The sequence below is a fragment of the Varroa jacobsoni genome, unplaced genomic scaffold, assembly GCF_002532875.2.
Source record: "Varroa jacobsoni isolate VJ856 unplaced genomic scaffold, vjacob_1.0 scaffold_711, whole genome shotgun sequence".
NCBI lineage: Eukaryota > Metazoa > Arthropoda > Arachnida > Mesostigmata > Varroidae > Varroa > Varroa jacobsoni.
Genome location: NW_019213613.1, coordinates 67976 through 87146, shown reverse-complemented (window position 1 = coordinate 87146; position 19171 = coordinate 67976). Strand labels below are relative to the sequence as shown.

Here is a 19171-nt window from a genome sequence, read left to right as displayed (position 1 = left end):
TCCTTCGAGCCATTACTTATTTAAATCTATTCATAATATCTAGTAATTAGAAATTGGCTCAAAATGCCTTTGTGGAGTGATCAGCCAAACTTTCGACGGGTAACCCGCTTATAAATCGCTCAGAAAGAAATGAACGAAAAGTGTTAGTCATTGTTCAGAAAACATAGAGCTGACTGCTCATTGGTTGCGCCGACCGTAGGTCGGCTGTGAAGTATCTGTTGGTGGCCAGAGAATAGATTAGACAGCAGCTTCTGACTAACAGGTGCTTCCTGCTCTGCACGTGATACTATGCCATTTATGTTGCATGCGTTTGTTGCAAAGTAGAGAAACCGTCGATTTAGAAGTTTGGTTGGGGAGGCAGCTGAGGTCTAGTAGATGACATAAAATCGGGTATATGCTCTTCGCTTGCGATCCGATTAAACAGAGCAGTTCCCGCTCTCGTCGTATAATTATTGTAAAAAGTTATAAGTTTAGCGTGTTGTGCCAGCTGTGTGTCAGCATGCTTGGGGACTGTGATGAAAAAAGTAAACATGGTTGATGTGCAGCACTTAGCGAGTTTCGGGAATTTGTCTGTTTTGGGGTTTAGCAGCGCCAATAGTCCTCCTGAAGTCGTGCTGGTCTCGGCCGTTAGTCTTGGGAAATGGGACTGTGAAACTTAGGGAGCGAGCACGGTTCGAACGGTGCTGAATTAAACAGATTTTGCAATTGGCTACATGACCGCTGGCAGAGGTGGTGTGGGCTATAAGTTTAAAAACAGGGATGTTTTGTATGCAGGCTCTGCCCGACTTGTCTGTGTAATCAAGTCTCATCAGGTGTAAAAGTACGTTTGTTGGTTAGGGCCTTATCGTCGGATAGCACTTGCTATGGACGTCGATTACGCCGTGGTTGGACGGCGTTTGTTAGGATACCGTTGCAGGGTGTTAGCCAGCGCTGGATTGAATGGTGGGTTTTGTAGCAGGTTGTTGTCGCAAAACAGCATTCGCTGAGGCTGTTACTAGTGATTGGCCTAGTTGAAAAGGACTCATTGAAGATGCATTGCAGCAGGCAGACACCACTGAACCAGCTGCCTGCTGACCTTAAGGTTGTCGGTTTTTGTCAGCTGAATGAATCCGAACTGACGTACGCGATTGTGTTTGTAGTCCTAATCGCATCTGGCCATTTTCGTTGGTTTGCTAGTTAGTCGGCTGGCCAGCCAGCTGTTAAATGGCGGGTTTTCGGTTACATCAAACCATGGCATCCATCTGATTCTGTCGTAAGAGCTTGTCTTAGCTAGTAGATGCTAGGTCAACCATCTAAAAACATTTTGGGTTGTCACGCCACAACTGCCAGTAACTATTACATTAGACAGCTATCTCGCAGCGCAAAACTCGATGGGTTTTCTTACAATATTTATTGCACATCCTGATCGGTGTCGTTAAGGGTCCTTGGCAGGTACAATATCACTGACCACGGCATGAACGTGCATGTGGTTTCATTAAGTAACGTAACGGGCGATACGATGTGCATAGAGGAAGCGAAAATTCACTTTTTTTTGTATCAAAGATTCAATCCTATTGTTTGAGGCAATTCGGCTATTCTCCTGCTGCTCCTTAAGACGTTGTAGTGCGCTAGGAGTTGTCGGCGCTTTTTGCACTATGAATGGCACGCTCAGATTTTTGGAACTCCTCTCCCGAACAACTGTCTGGCAAGAGCCTTAAGTATTATTGAAGAATCATTCGCGGCGAGCTAAAAATGACAGCGAAGACGTTACGACAAGGAAGTTTGCTATACTACTGCCAGCGTCAAGAGAATAGGGAAAGAAAAGTCGTGTAACATAAAGTAGTAGATTGAGACGAGTCGCACGATGGGCCAATCTGAGGATAGCTCTTCCGGATCACGGTCTGCTCACAAGCTACAGCCAAATGGCTGTAGCCTGAATCAAGCCCGTAGATAACCTAGTCGAAGTGTGTATGCTTCTGAACAGCGTCCTTGATAAAGCAGGAAGATCACTAATTCAAAATAAGCAATCGTAGGTACGGACTTTAAGCAACTTTATGATTATTCCTGTTCTAACTCAAGAAATCTGTCCATTTCTGAGACATCTAAGGTAGGTCATTTGGAACATGTTTAAGATGTTAAACTTTCATCTATCCACCTGTGATTGCTCACATCAGTGCTAGCTCAGCTCATCCGCACAGAGTTTTTATAATAATAAACTTCATACCTTTGATTTGGTACATAGACTTAATTGTTATACTTTATTTAAAGGGCTGATAATAGAAAATTAAAAAGGTGAATGTAGATCGGACATAAAGCATTAATAGCAATGAAAATAAATGTTTTTTTTTTTTATTTATATGACATTCTTCAGCGCCCTATGCCTCATTAACCTGATCGAAGGATAATTGAATGCTTACGTTATTTGTTTATCTTATGAATGTCGCCCCTGACTTTTTCAGCAATACGTTTTAAGTAATTGTTCTGGGCGGCCATTCTTACCGAAAATACGTAGCCCAGCAAGGCATTTCACTTTTTCTTTTCTCTACTACGAGTTTGAAAACTTTCAGAAATAAAAACGCAACACACGAGATTATCATTCATGGGTTTATTTTTTTAATATCTTTTACCTCAGAATCGCATGATTTTTTGGATACTTTGTACCTCCGGCGACCTACTGAAGCAAGTAAGTGAAAGATAATGTTTCAGCAACATAAAAGGCAAATTCTACAGGTCGCACTGCTTCCGATCGAACGTATTACCTGCCCTTCGTTATTGGTCGCGGTCTACTTTCGCTATTGCCCCTTTAACGGCGTTGCCGTGCTAGCTGAGTACGCTAAGATGAACGCGCTTCCGGAAGATTTTTCTCTGAAGAACGATAAATCGCCCGCCAACAGCACTGCTTGGGTGAAACGGAGAGCTCGTACGTATTCGAATGGTTGAAAATCCCATTTCCTTTAGGAACTTTGCCCATAGCTGGAAAATCAACTCAATTAGCAGGTGCTCTCTAGTTCTTAAACAGTTGTTGGGCGAAGCTTCTGACATACGGCCACTTTATTGATACCAACTTTGTCAGCGACGGTATTATTGATGCTGTTCGTTGTTTTAGTTATAAATCACATTGTGGTTGGTTTCGATAAGTAGCCGTGGCTACTGATTTCGAAGCTCGGTTCATCCTCTCGAAAGGAAAGTCGATCGCAAAAAGATTTTACTCAGCCAAACGATCTTTAAGCCAACTTGCACGAAACAAAAAGCAGCCAAGTTTTAGCCTGAATATTGAATGGGGAGTTACGGTTAGTCTGACTCAATCGATCTTCTCTGACCACGGCCACTTTGAGCTTAAGTAAAAAAACTCATAGGAATTCAAAGTTCCCTGTATTTCCTGTTTAATTGTCGACGATCGAATTTTACGTAGGAATGCTGATCATGAGTATCTTAATGATTATTACAGTTTTAATGATACTTTCTCAAGTAACTGTTAGAAGTAATAGCGATTTTCAGAGAAAGATCAAGTAAAAAAACAACGATAATCGTATAAATCTATAAATATTTTAGAAGAAAAAATTAAAGTGAACATTGAGTTCTTTCTTGTAGAGGAATGCGTTTTAGTGATAGGTTTTGTGGTGCCATGATGCCCTTTCAAAATTTTTACGTATAGAAAAATTCATTTACAAGATGTCCAGCAGGTGGCGTAACAAAATGACTTTTTTGTTACGCCACTTGCTGAGACTACTACAAAACGGAGTTACGTTTCCCGTGACTCTTTTTATCTCGGTGATGGGTACAATTCGTTTGAACACATTACATGGTGATTCTGTGGTAAGTTGCGTAACCTTGAATATTTGAAAAATGCAAAAAAAAATTAGAAAAACTATTTTTTTTCTAAGTTCAGTAATTTAGCTAAGATTGGAAAGCTTTATTATAAGAATCCTCTGATATTATTAGCTTTAATAGAAAGATTCCATGACATTCGCTTCCTATGAGATTCGCGCATTTTTCTAGCAAACGACGTACTTCGCGAAGTAAAAAATTTTGCCCGCGGAAGCGACCCATTCGTCAACCAATTTACAGACTTCGGCCTCTGTTCTAGGACGTTTGCCTTCCTGACTAGGCTGCACTGACCGAAACGAATGATAATCGGAGCTGTCTTCGGGCTGTATGCCGGGTAGTGTAAAATTTTTATTGGAAATCTATCAGTGATCGCTGGGTGATCAAAACAGTATGCGACGTCGCGTTATTACGCAACAATATAGACTTACATCGCTTTTTGCTAGAACGTTTTTTCTGTCAGTTCAAACCGATCAGTTCATTTACGTAACGGTCCTCTTTAGTTCTTCCCTGGGGATTTGAGTAGCTCGCAGCATAACACCCCTTGTCATATGCAGAAATGCAGTTTTCCACCTTGAATATATTTTTATGGCGTCAAGCTGGAAAAGTCTAAACATTTCGGTTGGCACTCAGTGATGTCGTAAAAGACCAACCTTTCATCGCCGGTAGCGATCTTGCTCAGGTATGACTTTCTCTTTTGTCGTATGGAAGGTGACGAAAAATATACTGTCAGTTTTCTTATGATTTCCATTCATGTGCATAGCTTTCTTCCTTTTCTATCTTCCCTAATGCAACAGTTATCTTGTTCCCTCCTTACTGTGCAGAGAGCTTTCGGATCGACTGGGCCGTATTTTGTTTAAGGAGTGCCCGTAATTCGTCATCGTTTACGTTTTGCGGCCGTTCGAAGCGTGATTTACCGTTCAAGTTGAAATCTCATGTTTTGAAGCGATCTAAACCAAAATCGGCAAATCGTAATGCTTACGGAGCGTCCGCCTTCGATTTCGCAAATAGTCTTGGTAGCATTCTTTCGGCACGAAAATATGAAGCAGACAATGTTGACGATACATTTTTTTCGGCTCTATTACTGTTTCTTACGATACGAGTTCTATGAAAGGAACAAAGCATGCGCCCGAAAATGAAGACAGTCATCCTTGGAAGTTTCACCTAGACATAATCAGCCTATCTGATGCTAACGCCATCTGTCGACACGAACAGATACTTTTTACTCAACCTAATAGCTGTTGATAGTTAACCTACGTACGCGTAGAACCATGATATAGGTCAGCTCTATGCACATTCATTTGGAAGATGCCGCATATGTATATATATGTTTTCAACGTCTAAACGCAGCATTCATGAAACAGTTAGTCTTACACTAGAATCTTATTTTGATGTCGTATACTCAGAGAAATGCTACTTGAACATTTATCTTACTAACAAAATCAGGTCATATGCCCAACACTCAGCGCATCACTAATTTCATGACTCGTTTCTAACCCAGAACTACATATTTACAATGTGAACACCTACGCTCCGTAATTTACATGCACGCGCTTAATTACTACACATATGTGTCCAAGAAATTTCGTATAGCTTTACATACGAATCGCGATGTCAAAACGTTTCTGTATAACCCTTCTTTGGCCATCTCTTGTGCCTTAGGTTCGCACCAATCGTCGTGCAGAGGGGTGGGGAACTTTGCGTGACGCCGCTCGAGTATTGTGTGTTTCCAGCATCGTTGATCCGTGTTGTCTGCGGTTGGCAGCGAGCCGAGCGACGTGGCTGCGTGCAATTGAGTGGAAAGCCGACTTCAACAAAGAAAAAATGCGTGTTGATCGAACAGTGATGTTTAGCTTGCTGTCACTGGTAGCTTTTATGGTCGAAACGTGCTGTGGCCAACCGCATTCGCTACCCGGTATTACTAACATCCTCGATTTGGTTATTCGACGCGCCGCACGGTTGAGCAAGGTCATCAGCGATCCTTTCATATCTGTAGCGCGGGGCGTCATCCAGAATGCCGGGCAAACACTCGTCAAGGATCCTGATGTCAGCGCTGCTTACAAAGGCGTTGTATGTAGAACGGAACGGGAAAATGAGTAGCCAATTTTCGTATATATAACAAGTAATCTGGGAATGGCATGAGAACGCGTACAACCCAAAAAGGGGTTGTTTGCAAGGTCGAAACGGATAGTAAAGAGAAATATTCAGCTTGAAAATAGAATGATAATGGATATAGCTGCTGAGCAACGCGATGCGATTTCGTTGATCTTAAGCCATAAAAAAGCTAACGGCGAGCGTGGTTTTTTTCTATCTTTGCTACCTACCCAAGAAACATACCAACCTACAAAGAAAAATCAACTCGTTTTACAGAAACGGCTTCTGCTAGTAGCTGGTTTGCCTAGTCCCTTCAAAATGTTAAGGTGCGGTAATATCTGATTGTATCGGCCCACTATGAAGCTCACACTATTTTTCGATAGGGCAGTTTTTTTTTCCGTTCACCAGTGCCAAAAATTCTAAGAGTAAAGCTCATTTTCAAATAGACCGGATACATAACTGCGCGAACGTATTCTTGTTGTATCACCACGCCATGAACCCAATTGTCATTAACGATTTGTTTTTGTTTTCTAGCCATTCTACATAAAATACAAAGGGTATCCTGTAGAAGTGCACAAGGTTTCTACTAAAGACAACGTAACTCTTACCATTCATCGAATACCGCGCCAAGGGGCTGTTCCAGCTGTTCTTCAGCATGGCGTCATGTGTTCATCTTTCGATTTTGTCGCCAATCAGCCACCACAAAGTTTGGGTAAAGTCCAATGTTCAAAGTCTGTAAAAGGGAAGCTAAGACCTGTATTAGATTAAATAGCGGTAAATTTCATGTAAACGGTGGATTTCGCCTTTTTTCAAAGTAGATACAAATTAAAAGTACATATTAGGAAGAATATATTAGTTGTGCATTATTGACGAGCAGTAATCCTAGCCTTTTTCCACTAGAAGTTTTCATAGATCGGAAACGTGCTATTCAGTATTTGAGGGTTTTCAGTGTATAGAGAGAGTTCCTATAAAACATACAGATCTTCGCGTATCTCAGTAATTCGTTGTTCCGTTACGCCAGTTGAAAACTTCAAGTTGTTCTGTGTTAGTTTTATTAGTAACTTGTCCCTGGCCGCATATCTCTCTATCTAGCCGTGTATATAGTTGCGTCCCTGTTCTAACCTATTCGGTGCTCAAGTAAATAGACTTAAATGAACTCAATAATTTAATCTTTTAATTACCAAACAGCTTCTAAAAAGATATTATTCTATTTTAGGCTGGCACCATAGATAGCGATAAAGGGGTCGGCAGGTGCCTTCAAACTGTTGTCAAACGATGTCACATAATTACGGCTCTCGCTGCAACGCCTCCCGTTACGCTTTTTGGAGCATGCTTTTGATGCAATTTTTTGTTGTTTTTCGGCTATAGATCAATTCTTTTGCCACACATTAGTGATTTTTTCCATAGAGATTTGGAATATCTGCTATTTGTTGACTTTCTCAAAGCCAGCACCGAGTTAACAGGCTATGACAGCACCTGAATGAAATAGCCGAGGGATACTTCGAGCTTTGCGGCAAAATGCGCCATCGTGCATGAAAACGTAATTTTCATCAGGCAATCATTCCCGTATCTAAGGTAGCATCTTGCTCTCGATAAATTCAGTACACTTTTACTGCTTTAGTATTTCCTGCGCAAAACGAACGTATCATCACAGTGCCTTTACGAAAAATCATAGGCACACATCTATAACTTTTAATAGATGTTCGACTTCCGGCACGACGCAGTTTTCAGAAATCGTTCGCCAACACGTCTGAAGGCGTGATAAGTGTTTTTCCTTCTAAAATTTCGTTTTTGAAATCAAATTTGTCTAAAAAACAGGTTTTTTCCTAGTTCCTAACGATCCAATTTTTGACTTATTTTGTCCAATGAGGGTAGGCTCGTTTTCTTCAATCATCTCAACCGAGGTCTCTTGACAGGTTCGCTGCCTTTGAATCCGGCCCCTTTAAGTCGGCGACGAAGCATTATTATCGACACAACGAGTCTACTGCACCTTAATTTGCTTTAGAGGATATGGTATGCGCCGAATCAACTTTCTAAGAGTTTCTAAATAACTGCAAGGTCCTGCAGTTTCGTAATATACCTTTTTCGATTATTTGTACCGATTTTACGCCATGACAGCGGGAAATTCTCCCTCAGCTACCTGGAAAAAACATTAACGTCCACATGCTGGAGGCATAAAACATTTTAGCACTTTTGTTTTGTTTTTCTTCTTTTGAGATTTTGCGTGCAGAAGCATGCAACACTACTATAAAATACTCAGACGGGTTCAGCTCGTCTATACGCCACCGCTTAGTTGATCAGCGCTAATAACAGCCATGTTTGATGATGAGATAGAAAGCGCCAGCTTTACAAAATATGAAATAATAGCACGGGATATTACTGTTGGACTCGTCGAAATCTGGTTACAGCAGCTCATGGATTGCTGAACTACAACATCTTTAATTTCGTCTTTCGTCATCTTTACTTTTCGAACATATTTGCGATAAAGTCTTTATAAATACATAAAGAACCAATGTAAAAAAAATAACGCAGTATTCATCGCTTTGATGCTGCGCGGTTGATCTTGAAAGTTGTAACTATTGATTGAGTTTATTTCATTGGGGATCAACCGTATAATTATGTGCACGTTCCGGCCCATAGGGACGTACGTGAATACATATACAGTAGCAACTCCATTAAAGTCAGAGTGCTAGCCGGACATGTAGCTACTTTTTCACAATAAACAACTACAAACAGAACAGAAGGAGTGAAAGATTATGGAGTTAATGTGTTTTTTGAGAGCTTGCCAGAAAGGCCGGTACCTAAAACCGACGGTTATTCACCGCTTGTCGATATACCTCCAGGGGCTACCAAAGTCAGTCCACCGCGTACGGCTGTCACATTCGTAGACACTCCAATCCTGTCCTATCTTTTAACCAGAATAATGGGTGCCTCGCCCGGTGCTTCCTTTCTCCTTTGAGGTCATCGCCTTGGTCGCTTTTTACCCAAGCGATCCCCCAATGTTGTCTTTTCCTCTCTGTCGCTTAGACGACAAGTCTACTTCATATAAGCGAACGCTATAAGGTACTACTGCTTGACATTGCCCAGTGTTATACTAAAACATCGAAATATGATCAGCAACATTGTGTCTGGCATGCGTAGAAAAGAAGAGGGAAGAAAAGCAAACGGTCGGCTCAAGAAGGTAACGAGCGAGAAGTACGCCGAGATTCCTTTTTGTCTCCGCATATGCTTTAGCCATGGTTTTCTTGCTTTTATTATATGTCAGTCATAGAAAATGCAAATTGAAAGAGAGATGGTAAAGTGACAAGAGTGAGTAAAGGATAGGAATTTTGGCAGGCCAAGGGGTTTACAGGGGAAAAGCAAGGGAATGGCAGAAGAACCGTGACCTCTAACTATAATACTGGATAACGAATGAGTTACTATCGTCATTCTTAGCACTCAAGAACCATACAGAGCAGCGTACGCTAAGCTAGTTCAACCTCGGACCCACCGCAGCACTCGATTCTTGGCGTTCTTCCTCCTCGGAAGTGCCCTTGCCCCACTTCTCACCGAAAGAGACGGGGCTTCTCTCTTCGACCCTCACCTTCCGCTGCTCTACTTGTATAACTCACTACACAAAGCTGCCAGCGTTGCACGGCGTGTTTTAACACGTGCTTGAGTTTCTTTTCCACACTTCTGTATGTAAGCTGCTGCTGCTGTTGTGGCTAGTGCAGTTGCCGCGAAGATAGGCAGACTCGAATGTAGCAGCGAGTGGCTGCTATATATATATATATTGAGACAGTAGGGGGGCGTTTGCAACAGCAGTAGCGGCGGCTGTCTAGGGTCGAGATTCGAGACTCGTGGTTTGGCTTCTCTCGCTCTGCGTGGCAGACCGAAGTCGAATTCAACCCTTTGCTCACCACGGTCTCGAGAGGGAAGTTGGCGTCAAGCTCTAGATCTGAAAGGGATGACACCTCACGGGGGATTGGAGTGGGCGTCTCATAGTCAGTGGGTCGCGTATGAGGCTGTGGAAGAGAATGGCGGCGACATTAGCACTAACAACATGAAGAGCAACGACGGCGATAACGGTGAAGTGATGATTATAATGAGCGGAGGATGGATTGAGTACAGTTGAGCAGCAAAGAACAGCCAGCAAACGGTTCGGCTACTTTTGCTGCTGCCGGCTACAAGGAATAGTCATGAGGAAAGGCAAAGTAGCTCAATGCAGGGACGTCAAAATCAGCACAGAAGCCACTCAAACATGGAAGCAGCACCGGAAACACTGCTAGCAATGCCTACTACTCGCCTTTCTCAGGCACAGAGAGTCGAACTGACCGGGCTGGCACTCGTTGGTTGGCAAAAGGTGATGGGAACGGATGATGGAAGCTGGGGATGTCAAAGGGTCTCTATTCTCTATTTCATTTTCCTATATAAAGGACTACCGAAAAGGGATCAAAAGAAGAAGGCTGTTTCCGGTTTTTGCGTGTTTGTTTCCGGTTATTAGTGTCTGTCCTTTGGCAGGCTAGTCAGCAAGCGGGCCGAAAAGAGGTCGACAGCGTTCAAACTCGAAGAGATGAAAATAGCTAGGGAAGGGAACGATGACAAAGTGAAAAGGGAAAACTTACTTTGTAAAAAAAAAAAAGAGAAAAAATAGGTTTCCTGACAAGTATGCCAAAGTCGACTGGGAATTCTATGCCAGCAGCCCTTACTAGAGACACCTTTATACTTTGCAATGCGACATGTAACACCAATATGCATAGCGTAAGTGAATGAATTATTTAGAAATTACGTCGATTGCCATTTAAAGACGGCTTCAAAATGGTGGCAGATATACATATATATATATATATATATATATATATATGTGTGTGTGTGTGTGTGGGGGTTAACTATCACTGTATTCTGAGATGATTTACTTTCGCGATGATTTCTACCGCATATTAGGCAGTTATAAGCAGACCCTATGGATTTCGAAATTGAACAGTTTTTAGCTACACGTTGTTAGCAGACGAAATTTTGTAATAATAAATACTCTAGTTCTCTAGAAACATGTGAATGAAATCCAGTTGAGTTTCCTTTAGGAGAAATGAGTTCAGACGAAAAAAAGTTTTTGTCGTTCGCAAGCCACAGCGCTGCAGACGTTTATCGAAGATTGGTGAAGACGCTACACATGAGGACAAAAAGGCCTTAAACGAAAACACAGTACGTGAATGTTGCAAATGTTTTACGAACGGAGGTTGGTATTGAAGCTAGGTGACGAGATTGTCAGATGTCGGGAACCGACGGACAAGAACGCATTGCCACAATCGTAAAGGCCTTTCGTCGGAACAGAGCTTCATGTCTAAAAGCGTTGTTGGCCAAAGCTAGCATTTTACATAAAATATGTTACAGAGTTGTAACCCAAATACTGAAAATGTAGAAATTGACTAAAAAAATGGGTCTCTATAAATTGACTCCAGGCTAGTTGAAAATGCGTGTGGTGTCTTCTACGTGCAATTCGCGAAACTTTAATCAACAAAACACCCACCTGGAGCATACGATCGCCATAGACACGGCATGGTTAAATCTTTCCCGCCAGCTGAAGAGAAAAGGCAAGATAATAACGTCGTCCAGGCGAGAAATCGAGTTCGATGGCGGTGTCGAGTAGGTTCACACGTAAAACGATGGCAGTACCTACAATGGATATCAGGGACATCTGCTACTATGAGTTACTCGCCAGAAATGAAGCAATGAGTGCAGTCTGCTATCTTAAGCTTGTCAATGGAGTCATGGACCGTTGGCACTGTAATTGAAAGCGCGCAGTCTGACTACTTCATAACAACGTCAGACCTCATTGTTATGCCACAAGCACTTCCTGAATTGAGCGAAGGATTATCCAACGTTAACTTCAACCTGCTTATTCATCCGATCTAAATCAGTGTGATTACGGGGCTTTCCAAAAAAGGCAACTATTTCGCAAGCGCTTCTTATTATCGATTTACTTCGAGAAGGCATAGAGAGAAAAATTGCGTATGATGGGTATATAGTTATCTAAAGGCTGCCAGAACGCTGGGGGCAAATGTGAAAACAATAGAGTAAAGGGTTTATAACACATATTGAAAGTCATCACTTTAGCTCAGTCAGTTTATAAGTTGCTCAGCTTCAAAGCTTGTCGGGGTCACTTTCTATTATAGCGTGGACTCATATTTGATTAGTATAGAATACATTACACAGGCAGACACGTGTGCGTGTTGAACGGGCTGAAGACACTAACAAATTTACTAGGACGATCAGCAAGTACGAAGGTCGCTGACCACTCGTTTCTACCTGATGTTCGGCGAATCTTATTCACGGCCAAAAGAAATACGTACAAATTTGAATTAGCACACGCGTCAGCTTTTGTGAGAATGTGCGCTATGTGAAGATAAGAGCTACAATGTACCGCACACTTGTTTCCTAAAAGGTCGTTCCTGTGGCCGAGGCGTCCGATTAAAGCCGTCACGAAGGGTCCACTATTCAGCCCGCAAATACTAATGTTAACTCCTCTTCCTTCCCTCTCGTCTAGGCCGCATTGTATCACTATTGTCATGTCACATTAGTTTTAAAGTGCATTGCAGAGTAGCAGAAGTCCGCTATTATGGAATGCTATCAAGAAAATAACAATGATTCTATTCATCCGTAGCTCTTTTGTAGTTTAGCTCAACGCTTGTTATACACACAAACACTATCTAACTGTAGTACCCTCACGGTTCTGCCTGACTGAACAGACCCAGTCTTTAAGAAGGATAACCAAATAATCCAGATATCTAAATCCAAATAAATAGAGGCCACGTTTTTATTCATATTTAACTTTAGCAATAATAGCAGTATATAGCTGACTTTTATCATTTTAGGGGATATCAAAGAAACCGCAGTTGGGTTCCAAATGGGCGACCCAAATTAGGATTACGTAACTCCGTGATGCACGTTCTTGTGGCCCGTCCGGAATCACCGTTCCAACGAGGCACACCTAGCTTCTTGGAGTAAATAATTTGGATTTATGAAATGGAATATTCATTTGGATATAATGTTCAGAAGATACTACGGAGGTACTTAGTCCATTAGACGCATTGACTGAAGAGAGAATTCAGAATCCACATCTATTGGGTTCCCTTAATGTTACATATAATGGGACTTTATTTAGGCTGGTTCTGGTGCAGCGTCTGACAACGTCTATATCTTGAAACGAATTGGTTTGCTACAACGTGAACTGCATCAGGTAGCAACTCAAGCATCTATCTACTTCCGCTACACAAATCGGTCCTTTTAGCGACTGATTTATACTGGTGTTAACGGTACTAAAAAAGGAATAATTAGCAAAGTATTCTCGAGAGAGAGAAACGATCTTTCTCAGTTCAGATTTAAATGTTCCAAACTTTTTTTCGGACGGTGCTCAAGTGAAGTTCGCTTGGGACGGCTGGTCTGAAAATACGATTACGAACCATTGTTATCTCGGCTAATTCTTCCATCTATCGCCTTTTCCTAAGACAGTAAAGGCGATCCTTGGTTTGTTGTTAAAGGCTTCACATTTATTGCATCTATATTGTACACATTAAAGTAGTTGATCTAAATCTTAATTCTTAAATCTGCTACTGTATTTGCTAAAAAAAATTAAAAAAAAACACTCGTACGTTGTCTACAGTTTATGCGAGTTGAAAATATTCACCCAAAAATACTATATTATATGATAGCCTTGAGCTGATTGTATTTTTTTTACCTCCCAGGTTTTATCCTTTGGGATGCCGGCTACGACGTATGGATGCTTAACGCACGGGGCAATATCTACAGCAGTGATTCTGCTAAGTCCCGACAAAGATTCTACGAATATACGTGAGTGCCCTCGTCGAGATTTTTCATTCACACAACACATGAAACTGGATCAAGGTTCTAAGTTAAACACCAGTCCAGTATTGCGCTTAAGCATCGCCTCAAAGCGAATGTACAGGTAACTTTACAGAACTGAAGACTAGCATGCGTATGCTAAGCCGGATTCGATGAAACACTATTACAGTATAAAAATGAAAAAAGTACTACAGCTTTACAAAGTAAGTATATATGATAACTGTAATTAGCGCACTTGTGCTCTATAACAGACATTTTTTACCTCCATCAGTAGAGGACTAACTTATTGCATAATTATGTCGATGAATTTCCTGACAGATTCCGACGGATGGGCTTGATGTGAAACATATACATAGGAAACACTTACATCGGCGCATCACGACATACAAATAAGTTTCAGCTTCCATTATGTATTGATTCTCAGGATTTTCTAGGCAAACGATATTAGTAGTAATACGATCGACACCTGAAGAAGTCTGGCTGCCTTTCTCCTCTAGAGGCCGCAGAGTCTTGCTGCTATTGTCGAACAGCGGTGACCTGCCTAAAATAAGTTTCCATTTCAATCTGACCTCACCGTTGTCGAAGAGGAAACCGGATGGGAGTACTGGCTGGCAGCGGACTGGGAGTTTAGGGTTGGCTCAAGCGACTATTAAAGCGGCCTATACAGCCTGGCCCTGGCTGTCGCTTAGGCTGAGTTTGTGGACCCATGTTGTTACATTCTCCCTCTTGCGAACGCCCTTCGTACGATCCCCGCAAAGTGTCCCGCTAGGAAACAGTAGAGGTAATGGCAATTGTGGATGGACAGCAGAAGATGCGATTTGTCCATTGTCGAACCGATCTACCGACTTGACGGTAGCGCTGCCGCTATGGCCTAGCTTCTAACTCAGAGGCTACGGAACTAACATTAGGAGGGCGACAGAGGTGAACTCGTCTCGGCGCTATTGAAGGACGAGTGTACCATGTTGAAAGCGTGCTAGCTACGTAGCTACTAGCAGCTGCTTTTGAAATAAAAGAAAAACATAACGGTGCTCGAGTAGTACAGAGTTAACGGGTTACAGGGACATATAACGTTTACTTATTAAAATACGCAGACAATATTTAAATTTGCGATGTTGGCCATCATTGCTTTAGAAAATTGTCTATCCCAGGTTCGAATTGTATGCGCTGACTTTATAATTTCTTTTTCGTAGTTGAGTCGATGCTAGAGACTTTTCCAATCATCGAAGTTACGCTGTCTAAAGCGAATAATTCTATATATAAAAAATTAACCGTGAAGACAGCGAATACTCGGAGGAAATAATTGGTTCCAAAAGTAACTTGTAGTCGACGTTTTTTCAACCTCGGAAGTCAGCGTTCGCAGCAGAAGTGATAACTCAGAACTTTAAATTTAATGGATTTCTAAAATTGTTAAATCGTTTCCATGCGTAAAATTTGATATTTCAGCGCTAAAGAAACTTACAAGTTCAAAATGGTCTATCTAACAAATACCAAATTCCACCTCCTAGGCATTTGTGACGCATTATTCTAAAAATAATGACTCAAGAAATAGTTTTTTTCTCAAATTTGTTGAAAAATTACTGTAAGACGCATATACGTGTAGGCCGATCTTCTGCATTATCTTACCACGAATAAAGGTACGGATTCGGTTTGTATTCAGTTTCATTTTATTGCCTTGAAAGCGTACTCACGCACAGGAGTTCCTATTTATACCAACCATTTCCAAATTTGATTCACCTACAAAGTCCAACATCTTGCGATATGTCCTAAGGGCTTTTCTGCTATGACTTAAGCGGGTACCTGCTTCTTTTTCTCGCCTCTAGCTTCCTGGCTCGACCCCTCTCGTCATCTGGCTCCATAAAATTGTTGTTAGGCGCATGCATCGTTGAGCCGCTTAATATGCGTGCATCATGCTTGTTGCTATATAGACTCCCCAAGAAGTTACTGCGCCGTCCAACGGAATGAGTCGCACTGCTCATGCCCACTACTCATCTGTATCTAGCGAGCTATCTGTATAAGTTTTTTCTGGTGCTTTTGGCACCGCTTCGCTGCGGTAAGCCCTTCTCCGAGTGAGTTTCGACCTGAGGGACGCATCGTATTTAAACGACGAGTCATTGGAGGAGATAGCGGTGACAGTCATAGTACTGCTGAGAGTGATGCTTGTGCTTGAGGAATAAGAAGGCAGTCTTCAATCGACAACAGTGCAGTTGTAGCTTCCGGCGCTACTTAAGAGCGGCCCTGTGCTGATTCGTGCATTGTTTGCTCAACAACGATGTACGTCAACAGGTACACCCAATCGGATCCGTCTCTCCGAGCAAGGCACCTCTAAAATTCGGCGTCACTTCTAGCTCATCACCACTCTTCGCTGCTGTCGTTTGCTCAGTATCCCGCTCTTTAGTTCTCCTCTGACCTTCTATCCATTAATTCCAGTCGCTTACTTTGTGCTCCCGTTCGTAGTCGTTCGGTAATATTGAGTAAACTTCTTCTTTTAAGTTTAAGTTAAGTACCAGAGTATGTATTTTCTTTTTCTTGCATATAAAACTAACTTGGCGTGTTGCGTCAACGTTGTATGTACAATTCGAGTGAGAAGGCCCTTTCAGACAGCGGTGCTCGTCTACCTCGAAGTTTCCTCTGTAGATAAAGGCTTGTCTGATGCCTTCAATAGACTGGAATTAGAACAAAAAATAGGGGTACGCATATAATAATCAATTACTTTTGGATGCATTGTGTAAACATTTAATATAATTGTTAAATTAAATTAATACTGTTTTCCTCGGCGACGAAAGAATATATAAATCAACGTTTTCTACGTTTCTTCCAATGAAAAAAAGACTAATAGATAAATATACATGTATTTGCTAGCGTATGACACAGCCTTGCAAGAAGCAGCTCTAGAGCAGCAGTAGCTGTCCACTACGTAAATCTATGCGCAAATATTATATTAAAGTGAACAAAGCGCTTGACATAAGGCTGTAGACATAAAGAATAGGATCGTATAGGAAACAACTTGAAAAGAATAAGACAGGAACAGGTTGTCTAGGAGAATGTCGTTATGCGCATATAGAAAATTCAGCCAAATTTAGCGGGCTGCTTATTGTGGCGGACATGCGTTCATCAGCTATTCCTAGTAGGCAGAAATAGCCAGCGGTAAACTGATTATGACGAACAACGGTGCGTTGCTAACGAAATTTCAGCGAAAATCAGCTATTATCCAATACGTTCAGTCTGAATAAAGCTTCACTGAGATAATAAATGATCTGTTTGTTCGCTTGACGGTTTACACTATTGCCACCGTTCTGAAAAATCAGAGGAATATTCGTAGGGAGCAAACGAACAGAATGTTTGAAAGGCCTCGAAACTCATTAGAATGACCCAGCCAAAAATGCGTTCTTGTCGCACCTGGATAATTTAGGTAGAAATCAGCGGCCGTTTTGAAGGATAGAATATAAATTGCCTATTAAATAATAGATAAGCCAGCTAGTCAACGGTCTTTTTTTGCATGGACGCATCTGTCTTGTCTTTTACCCCTCTTTTTACTCACTGACATTTTTAAACTTCTACATTTGTCGTTTGCTATCAGCTCAAAAGTAAATCTGCTGCAGTTTTTCGAATGTAATATATCGCCCGACGCACGATCGCTGTTGAAAGATTATTTGACAATTGAGGAAGGAGTACTTCGAAAATAACTAGTGAATTGTTCAAGTTCTGAAATGAAGATGTAGTCACGATGAACAATGATTACATTGAATAAGCATGACTGTCAGAGAGGACACTTCCAGTTAATGCAAGGAAGTTCGTCGAAAAATCTGTTTATGTTTACGTACAGTCTTAGAAACAACTCATAAGAAAAAGCCCGGATTTAGATGTCTGATTATATATATATATATGTGTGTGCGTGCGGGTGTGTATATAACACAGGTCTTAAATTCCGTGCTTTGGCATTTTTATCAATCAAACGCAAGATCGGATGAGTGAAAGATATGCCGGAACTGGCCAAATCTATCCAATATTTGATGCACGCAGAACTATGCAAGCTCAAGCCCATTGTTCTGTTTAGAGGGTCATATAGATCTCATCCTGACTCCTGAGTGGTTTGGTCATTTTCGTGAGGTGTTACCTATCGAAAGTTTAAAAGTATATAGTGTATAGTTACCTGGCAACTGTGATTGTTTGTTTAAAGTAAAAGTTCTGATTAGATGGTGTTTAATTTTGATTAAGTTCTAACACATCTTGTTTATTTGACGTTACATCTCGCTACTACGCTGGACAACGACTAATCCTATTAACGTACAGTTGGGATGAATTAGCTGCATTCGATCTACCAGCAAATATCGACTACATCCTCACAACAACAGGCCACCGAAATCTTCATTTAATGTCACACTCACGGGGCACAACGGTTACCATAGCAATGCTCGCTTCGAAACCAGATTACAACGATAAGGTATGAAGATGGAAAAGATCTTTATATCTGACGTGACGATGTACTCACGTCATCAAAGAGACAATTATTCATATAAGAGGCCATTGAAGCCCTAAAAGCATCAAAATTCAATTTACACAGCTGTTAATCAGGATAAAAAATTATGCCTTAATAATATATATATATATATTTTTTTTTCTTTATTTGTGCATGAGTATTATACATATTTTCTAATGCACTTCATCTATTTACATGAGAACCATAAGTCTAAGGCTTGACCGGAACACGTGTTTCTCTCGCGGGATTTGAACTAGGGGTCTCCGGCTCAGCAGCCGGAATTAGTAATCTTTTTAATAACAGAGCGCAAATATTTCGCAGGTTCGATTGGCGACAATGCTCGCACCGGTTGTATATCTCGACGGTATGAGTCAGTTCTTGCAAAATATCGTCAAATTTTTTAGTAATCCAGTAATTGTAAGTATATATAAAAGAATGAGTGCTTAGAGGCGTATCTTTGCATCGTTTCTGGAAATATGATTATAGCTTAGAATCTCTGCTTACGTTCTCTTTGTTGTCAGCAGTTTAGTTCCTCAATTTCGCGATGGGGCAGACTCATAGTGCACCTCAAGGGCTGATACAACGCTAAAACTTAGCCAAAAGTCAACTTAGAAGAGTAACCTAGGCCGTAACATGAGGCTTGTGATTGTTTTGGGCGAAACTATAGTAACTTTTGTGGTATTATACCGAATAAAGCTATATACCTGAGACTGGGTTCTGCTATCGAAGAGGCTTTGGGGAGGCTTAGGAACATGTGGGAGACCTCCTCCTAAATGTAAACCTTAATAAGGAAATGGTAGAATGAAACGGAAATTGAGAATGTCACAGACTAAGCCCAACTGTTATCAGCACTATAGGGATGGCGTTTACAAAATATTCTCAGATAGAGTACGTGCAAAGTCGTTTCATCGACGACGCACAGGGACCACTTCATACTTGACGTATTCATGCTCATAG

General features: G+C 41.4%; 1 protein-coding gene across 1 annotated transcript in view; it reads left to right on the top strand.

The window, feature by feature from the left end:
* The window catches only part of LOC111262878 (lipase 3), a 31788-nt gene that overhangs the window by 5660 nt on the left and 6957 nt on the right, over window positions 1-19171 (top strand). The window contains exons 2-6 of the mRNA XM_022837479.2: window positions 5467-5874; window positions 6433-6610; window positions 13620-13725; window positions 18028-18178; window positions 18536-18631. Of these exons, the coding sequence (XP_022693214.1) occupies window positions 5629-5874; window positions 6433-6610; window positions 13620-13725; window positions 18028-18178; window positions 18536-18631 (777 nt within the window). The 5' untranslated portion in view covers window positions 5467-5628. The remainder of the gene's footprint in view (window positions 1-5466; window positions 5875-6432; window positions 6611-13619; window positions 13726-18027; window positions 18179-18535; window positions 18632-19171) is intronic.